This window comes from Amblyraja radiata, chromosome 2, assembly GCF_010909765.2.
Source record: "Amblyraja radiata isolate CabotCenter1 chromosome 2, sAmbRad1.1.pri, whole genome shotgun sequence".
Lineage (NCBI taxonomy): Eukaryota > Metazoa > Chordata > Chondrichthyes > Rajiformes > Rajidae > Amblyraja > Amblyraja radiata.
In genome coordinates, this window is record NC_045957.1 from 64,692,822 (window position 1) to 64,701,831 (window position 9,010).

At 40.9% G+C, this 9,010-nt stretch overlaps 1 protein-coding gene across 1 annotated transcript; it reads left to right on the plus strand.

Moving 5' to 3' along the window:
• Nucleotides 1-849: 849 nt before the first annotated feature.
• On the plus strand, nucleotides 850-8,588 carry c2h5orf49 (chromosome 2 C5orf49 homolog). Its single transcript, XM_033038461.1, has 3 exons — nucleotides 850-1,259; nucleotides 6,593-6,709; nucleotides 7,553-8,588. The coding sequence occupies exons 1-3, from the start codon at nucleotides 1,140-1,142 to the stop codon at nucleotides 7,712-7,714; spliced, it is 399 nt and encodes a 132-aa protein (XP_032894352.1). The 5' UTR covers nucleotides 850-1,139; the 3' UTR covers nucleotides 7,715-8,588.
• Nucleotides 8,589-9,010: the final 422 nt, after the last annotated feature.

The window sequence follows — 9,010 nt, forward strand, 5'->3', positions numbered from 1 at the left end:
CTTCAAAATACCCTGCTGAGGTCATCTGTTGTTGGCCCTGATTTGTCCCGGTCTTTTCTTGCTTCCAGTTCCCCCTACAATCATCCCGAAGAAGGGTCCCGACCAAAAATGGAATCTATTCCTTTTCTCCAGAGATGCTGCTTGGCCCGCTGAGTTACTCCAGCATTTTGTGTCTAACTTGCTGATTCAGACAGTTTTTGATTATCAAGGATTCTGCGCTGACTCTTTACTCTGAAACACACGTTGGAAATTTAAACTTGGGCGCAACTAACATCGTCTAAGTAATGTGGCATCTTCCTGCAGTAAAGTCACGGCATTAGTACAGGCATGTCTCCAAATGAGCCAACTCAACCAAGGGAGGATATTTATAGTGTGTGAAAAAAAAAAGTGACATCATTTGTGCCACGTGATGATTTAACAACACTTCACAATGTTCATTCAAGATTTAATGGGAAAGCTCGGGAGACGGACAAGTCACTCGCACAAATAACAGAAATGCCGAGTACCCGTGGGAACTCTTTATCTACCCCCGTTATATCGTGTGATATCGTGCTAGACCACGACCACTTCACTCTGGTTACATCTTGCGTCAAGTCGCCCCGTGAGAAAGGCCTATAACTCAGCGGGACACGCAGCATCTGTGGAGAGAAGGAATGATTTGGGGGTCGAGACCCTTCTTCAGGCTGGTCTGCAGTTCCTTCCTACACCCATGGCTCCCCATGGGCGATGATTGCAGCTGCAGACATTCCCTGCACCACCTCCACTGCAGACTTGGAAGCGCTGCCTCGCACGTGTCGCGAGGTACCCGCAGGTGGGACGCCAGCTCACAATGGCCGCATTGTGACGGTGCTGGCGGCGGCGGCGGCGGATGGTCGCGCGCGGTGTGCAGGAGCCGCGGCTGCTGCCCGCTGCGGCTTTGATGCCCGGGTGGTGCAGGTGCAGGTGCGCCGCTGATAATGTGAGCGGCGCTGGGCGGCAGCAGTAACAACAACAGCAGCAGCAGCAGCAGCAGCAAGCGCACACTGTGCCGAAGGAAATACACGCAACTCTGCCAGTGTGTGTACGCCGGTAACGTAGCAACGAGAGGACGCCGGAAACCCAGAACCCACAGCCTGCTTCCATCCTGATAACGGGAGGACATGACCGAAATCAGCAAACGACTGAGCAAGAACACACCGCTCTCCGCATTATCTGCCTTCAGCTTCATCCCGGAGAGGAGAGAGTCCAATGAGATCACGTACTTCGGTAATCAGAAAAAAGTGAGTGCTAATTCCATCCTATCACCTTTTCACGGAGTCTTCCTTCTTCTTTCGTGTGGCGTGCACAGCCTAAAGTTGTTGGGCAACTTGTTCTATTTGATCTTCCGTTTGTGCACGTCGAGTTGATTGCATTAGTCGAAACAGGGCAGACCACGTGAAGGTTGCAATCTTCCACCCCACGGTGTCCTCAAAATGCGGGGTTGGTCGGTTGCAGACGATAAAATGATAAGAATATACAGCATTGGGTTCTTGTGTAGAGTACCCAATTGATCCATCTACCCCTCGATCTACCCCATTCTTGTTTTGAGGCTGCCAGAGGAAGTGCGTTACAATGGTTACTTGAAGCAGCTATGGTACTGAATGGCATCAAATTGAATGGCATACGCCATGTTTCTGTATTGTATTTATGGAAATGATAGCTTCGCAGCCAGCACGGAGGTCATTTCAGCCCATCAACTCTGCCTGTCTCTGCCTAGACTTACGGGAACAACCGCCCAGGCTTACAGCCAGCACGGAGAAGCAGCGCTAACGCCACGGCTCCGGGCTGGTGTCCTGTCAGTTTTTACCGCTTGTGACCTTTGACAAATCCCATGATTCCTTGCGTTTTTCGGAATACCGAACTCGCTTATACCATGTGCTCTATTTTTGCCCACTAATCTCCTATGTGGGACCTAATCAAATGCTTTCTGAAACACTACATCTACTGGCTCTCCCTTGTCCATTTTCCTAGTTACATCCTAAAAAAAATTCCAGAAGATTAGTCAAGCATGATTTCCGCTAGGTAAATCCATGCTGACTCGGACCGATCCTGCTACTGCTATCCAAATGTGCCGGTATTTCATCTTTTATAATTGACCCCAGCATCTTCCCCACCACCGATGTCAGGCTAACTCGTTTATAATTCCCTGTTTTCTCTCTCCCGCCTTTCTTATAAAGTGGGATAACATTAGCTACCCCCCAATCCACAGGAACTGATCCTGGATCTATAGAACATAGGGAAATGATCACCAATGCGTTTATAATTTCTAGAGCCACTTCCTTAAGTATCCTGGGAATGCAGACCATCAGGCCCTGGGGATTTATCTGCCTTCTGTCCCATCTGTCTACCCAACACCATTTCCTGTCTATTGTGAATTTCCTTCAGTTCCTTTGTCACCCCAGATCCTCTGGCCACTAGTACATCAGGGAGATTGTTTGTGTCCTCCTTAGTGAAGATGGAGTAGTGAAGACAAAGTACCTGTTCAACTCGACTCCCATTTCCTTGTTCCCCATAATAAATTCACCTTTTTCAGTCTTCAAGGGTCCAGCTTTGGTCTTAACTCATTTTTTCCTCTTCACATACCTAAAGAAGCTTTTACTATCCTCCTTTATATTCTTGGCTAGCTTACCTTCGTACCTTATCTTTTCTCTCCGTGTTGCCTTTTTAGTTATCTTCTGTTGCTCTTTAAAAGTTGCCCAATCCTTTGGCTTCCCGCTCATCTTTGCTATGTTATACATCTCCTTTATTTTTATACTGTCCCTGACTTCCCTTGTCAGCCACAGTCGCCCCTTAATCCCTTTGGAATCTTTCTTCCTCTTTAGAATTAACTGATCTTTTGTATTGTTCCCAGAAATACCTGCCATTGTTGCTCGACTGTCATCCCTGCTAGGGTATCTTTCCAGTCAACTTTGGCCAGCTCCTCCCTCCTGGCTGCATAGTCCTCTTTGTTCAACTGTAATACTGACCCCTCCTATTTACCCTTCTCCCTGTCACATTGTAGATTAAAACGTAATCATATTATGGTCACTACCTCCTAATGGCTCCTTTACCTCGAGTTCCCTTATCAAATCCGGTTCATTACACAACACTAAATATAGAATTGCCTTCTCCCTGGTAGGCTCCAGTACAAGCTGCTCTAAGAATCCATCACGGAGGCACTCTACAAACTCCCTTTATTGGGGTCCAGTACCAACCTCAAACACAGAGCATAGAACAGCAGGCCCTTCTGTCCACCATGTCTGTGCCGGCCATGATGCTTATTTAAACAAATCCCATTGCATGCACATGGTCTACATCTGCCCACCCCAGGCCTGTGCACATGCTTGTCCAGATGCCTTTTAGATGATCCTATAATTATTTGCTTCCACCACCTCCCTGCATTTCAGGCACCTACCACTCTCTGCGCAAGAAGTCCTACCTTACAAATCTCATTTAAACTTTCAAATATCCACCTTAAATCTATGCACTCAAGTATTTGATAGTTCCACTATGTTAAATCAAGTGCATCTACCCACTATATGCCTCCCATACTTTTATATACTTGCATTCAACAGTTCTTGACTCCACATATATCCACATAACCAAAGTTCCTCACTTCTGAATCATTTTAGTAAATTTATTTTGCATCCTCTTCAAAACCACCATACCTTTCTTAAAGGTATCTTAAATGATGTTCCTGCTGGAAACAATGGTCCAGTTGTGGTTGAACTAGTATTTTATGAAGATTCATCATGGCTTCCTTGTGTTTTGTGTTGTCTGTATTTATAGTCAATAGTGTTTCCCAGATATGTCCCAGATAGGACAATGACATTATTGCTTGCTGCAGCACAACACAATATGTAAACATAGTACATAATGGGAGATAAAAAGTTCAGCGTGTATATATACACATGCACACATGATCAATAAATAAACAAATATAGTGCAATGTTAAGGATCTGATGTGGCTTCTTGATCACTTCCTCAACATGCCTGCCATTTTGAAAAAAAAAGAATGCTGCACATGCATTCCTAATCTGTTTATGTACAATTTTTAGAATTATACTTTCTAGATTATATTGACTTTCTCACTGACATGCAACACTTCATATTATTAATCATTTTATAACTTGTCATGTATCTGTCCATTCCACCGGCCTCTTTGTATCTACCGCTAGTTGACTGCTTTCCACCTCACAGTTCACAACACTTTTGAGTTTTGCGCCATCCTTGTAATTTGAAATTGTGTTCAGCGGACGTCCAAATCATTAATAAATCATAAAAAGACAGTCCTGGTACCCCTTCGGGAACCTATCTGTACATTTCCATTCGTTAAACAAGCTTTTTCTACTCTGTTTCCTATTATATAGTCAGTAATCTATCCTTGCTGCTCCAGTCCCTTTTTAATTCAGTCATAGTGTAGCACCTTTTCAAATAGCTTTTAGTACATCAGCGACGCTCTCAGTTACTGCGTCAAAAAAACTCTATCAAGTTAGTTAGACATAAAATTTTAGTCCTTAGAGATTCATCATGGAAACAGACCCATCGGCTCTGAGTCATACTGACCAGTGATCACCCTGTACACTAGCACTATCCTATACACTAGAGACAATGTGCAATTTACCAAAGCCAATTAACCTACAACTCTGCCCATCGTTGGAGTAGGGGAGGAAAGTGGAGCATCCGGAGAAAACCCAAGCAGTCACAGCTCCCATGGACAGGATCAAACCCTGGTCTCTGGCACTGTTAGGCAGCAACTCTACTGCTGTGCCGCCCAAAATTGTATTTTTCTAATCAATCTGCAGCTGCCCAATTGACTGCTCGTTCTATCCCTGGTTATTGTTCTTGAATGATCCCTTGACTTAAAGCAATTAGTCTGTAGTTATCAGTTTACCTCTGTTCATTTTTAATTAAACAGGATAACATTTACATATTTTCATCTCTTGGAGACCATACCTAAATCTATATATGTTTGAAGATTGTGCCTAGAACCTATGGAATTTCCTCTTAGTTTTCCTGGCAAAAGAGGATATATACCATCAGGATTAGGTGATTTGTTCTCTTTAGAGTCGTACAGTATGGAAGCAGGTGCTTCAGCCCAACTTGCCCACACCAACCAACATGCTCCATCTACATTAATCCCACTTGCCAGCGTTTGGCCCATATCCCTCTAAACCTATCTTATCCATGTACCTGTATTAATGTTTCTTGAACATTGCAATACTACCTACCTCAACTACTCCTCCAGTAGCTTGTTCCATACACTCACCATCCTTTGTGCAAAAAAATGTTACCTCTTGAGTTCCGATTGAATCTTTCCCCCCCTCACTTTAAACCTATGCTCTCTGGTTCACGATTCCCCTACTCTGGGCAAAAGACTGTGTGTTTACCCGATCTGTTCCTCTCATGATTTTGTACACCTTTATAAGATCACCCCCTCATCCTCTTGTGCTCCAAGGACTCCACCCACTTTAATGTTATCTGCAAACTTGATAATCATTATTAAAACATTGTCATCCAAATCATTGATATAGATGACAAACAGCAATGGGCCCCAGCACTGAACCCTGAGACACACCACTAGTCACAGGCCCCCAGTCTGAAAAACATCCTTCTACCATCACCCTCTATTTCCTTCCATGAAGCCAATTTTCTATCCATTCAGCTGTCTATCCTTGGATCCCATGTGATCTAACTTTCCAGAGCAGTCTACCATGCGGAAACCTGTTGGATGCCTTGTTAATGAAAGTTAAAGAAGCTTTGCTTCTTATTTTTAGTCCAACAAAATCTCAAATATATCTTTCTTTATTGAAACTCCACCATTCATTCCATACTCCTGCCTATGCATGATTTTGAGTTGATCATACTCTCAACAAATTGTATTAGCTAGTCCCAAGGTGAACTTGCATGGATGTAGTTCAATGTGTGGACATAGTACATTCCAATGAATTGCAATTTTTTAACTTCTGTAATGCTGCCTTTGTCATGAACTGCGCTGCCTTCCTACACCACGTCAGAGATAATAAGTTGAGAGTCCACCATGTTGCTGTGGATTTGGAGTCATATTGGCCATGCTGGAAAAGAGTTCTTCCCGAAAAATATAGGAGTGAAATAAACAGTTTATACAACAATCAGTTGTTTGGTGCCACTCTAACAGGGTTTTTAATTTATTTATATTATCAATTGAATTTAACTTCCCCAGCTGTGATAGTGGGATTTAATACGTGTTAAGAGATCATTAATCCTGGTTTCTGAATTACAAGATTATTAATCAAATCGCAGCACATTGTATGGCTGAATTTGATTAAACATCTAGGTAAACCTTATTTTTTCAGCTGCACTGTTCAGATGCACTTTTGGTGAATTTACAATGAAAGAACAGTAGAAACTTCAATCAAATTCCAGGCCACACATAGACAGTTTACAGCGGAAGAGAAAGATTTGTAAGAAATCAAGCAGTTACTTTGCATTTTCCATGATAAGCATGATCGAGCTATGTAATGATATTTACGTACTAAAGTGAAGTGCTTCTATTCTATATATAAGACTGAACAAGTACTTGTATAGTTGTTAAAGTGTCTTGTTTTCCTTTTAGGAAGTATCCATACTGCTTTATGATCGGGTTTTTCAAGTGCAACAAGGATATAATAACAAAATTCATCGTGACGATCGAGAAAACAGCGGGAGCCACGGACTTCATGTGAATGCTGAGGTATGTTATAACTTTTCTCTATTAAAAATGACACCACCATTTTCCTGTTATTGAATTATTATGCAAATGACTATCATTGTACTAACAGGCACGCTCGCTTTTTAAATGATGGGCGCCAAGAAGGAATATTCTAAATATGAAACCTTTTACCGTTTTTAAATATATTCTGGTAAAATACTTTTTACAGATTTACCATCAAGCACCCATCTATGCAAATCCCATGATCCCCAAGTGCTCACCTGGATACATTTAAACATTGTGAGAGGCTCTGTCATCACCACCCCTATTTGGCCGTGTGTTTCAGATTCCATCCACTCTGATGGGAAAAAAAATCATCAGATTTCCTTCAACACTTTACTTAATCCATGCCCTTCAGCTTAAAAGACCTCTGTTATGCAGAAAAAAATCCTTACCATCATATTTATCACATCAGCAACAACAGTTAATACAGAGAAATGCTCACCATTAATGGTTCTTTCATGATTAACATCAAGTTAAATGGCTTGCAATGGATTTACCAAATTCTTGCTAAATATTTTCCTTTTATTGTCTTCAAAATCAGGTAAGTGAGAGCATGCTGTAACCACTTTCCCATCTCAATCTGATTCTCCAACTTGTGCCTTGTTTGTTGAAGAGATGTATAATCTTTTGAATAAAGTAAAAATAATGATTTTACTAAGACAACAGCGGGAATTGCACAAGAAATTAATGTTTATGAATTTAAAAAAATTTAAATTGGAGCTTTTGGGAGAAAAATCTGAAATATGTTTATTTAGTTTAATAGATCTGTTATAAGCATTTTTGCTTTGGATCCTTCAGCATCATTGTTCATATATCTTACAGGAGAAAGTACGAATAGTTCCAGTCTTAACATCATCATTCTACGGTAAACGCCCCCAACTTGAGCCAACAAATCGGAATTTTGTCAGAGTTGCCCATGTGCAAGCAGAATTTTACAGAAGAAATGGCATTACTAACTATTTGGAAGAGAATGAAAAATTATGAAAATAGATAGGAATAACATGTAATTATTGCTTCAATACCGCTGGAATTTGAAATAAATGAACATTTCCCTTTTTTATTGAAGAGAATTCTTAATTTAAAACTGGAACTTCTTCAAGCTTGATTGGGAATGTTCTTCATGCATGTTAACTATATCTGGCCATGGTGAAGACTATTTGATACACTTATCCATCAATAGATCTATGAGAAACTAGTCCCCTTTGGTTTTTAGCACTGAATACTGATACTATTAGAAATCACAGAAGTCTCTTTAAAGCTGAGTGCTACCTATTGCATCATGATTCCAACTCATTGAGTTCCAGTGCTTTCATTTGAATCTTGATTAATAGATTTGTAAATTGAAGGAATTTGAAAAGAGAAATTGTACGTGGGTTGCTAGGAATGAATTATGAAAGGTTTTGCTATTGTTAATTTTTGAAATTTGAGCTGAAGCATGAACCATTATGACATTTTGAACCTAATAAGAAATTAGTCGGAGGCAGGGTTGACTTGTGAGTTATGTTTCAGTGATTGCACCTCGCCTCTGTGTTCAAATTCCACTTCAGAGACTTCCAAGTTCAACAGTACCACACTCCTTCCATGCTATATAGATAACAAAGTATTAGAATAAATATTTGAGTCTGAACATAAAACATCAAATGGAGTCTGTTCTTTTGAAGACAGGTGATTTTTTTTTAACCTGTCTATTGCCTTGCGTCTTGGTAGACTGTGCCAACACGTTGTGACTTTCCTCAAGCATGTCTCTCTTCAATGAGGATTCATGAAATCCGAGTTTCATACCTTTGTAGTCAAGGCTGTCATGTGCAGTCTCCTCTTGATTCTAAGTAAAGTATTTAAAAACTTTTGCTATTCTGAATTTGTGGTTATGAGTCATCTAGTTTCACATTTTTATATACTAAGAGACATGGCAGTCACTTTCTTGGAATATGGAACAAACAATCTTAGTGATTTTAGATCTTATTTATTCTCAAGGTTACTGATGATATTGACTTGCAGGATAACGGCTATGAGCTAATAGGTATACTCCACTATTGAAGAGATGGTGAATTGTTGCTTTAGTTTATGTGAAGCTGTACTCCCATGAATTATGTTGCCCATGGATGCAATTCCTCAGCAGGGCAAATCCAGTCACAGTAACACGAACAACATTGAATATAAGAGAGTCTGAAGAAGGCTCCTGTCTCAAAATGTCATCTATCCATGTCCTCTAGACATGCTACATGACCTGCTGAATTATTCCAGCACTTTGTGTCTTTCGTGATTTAAGAGATTTTGCTA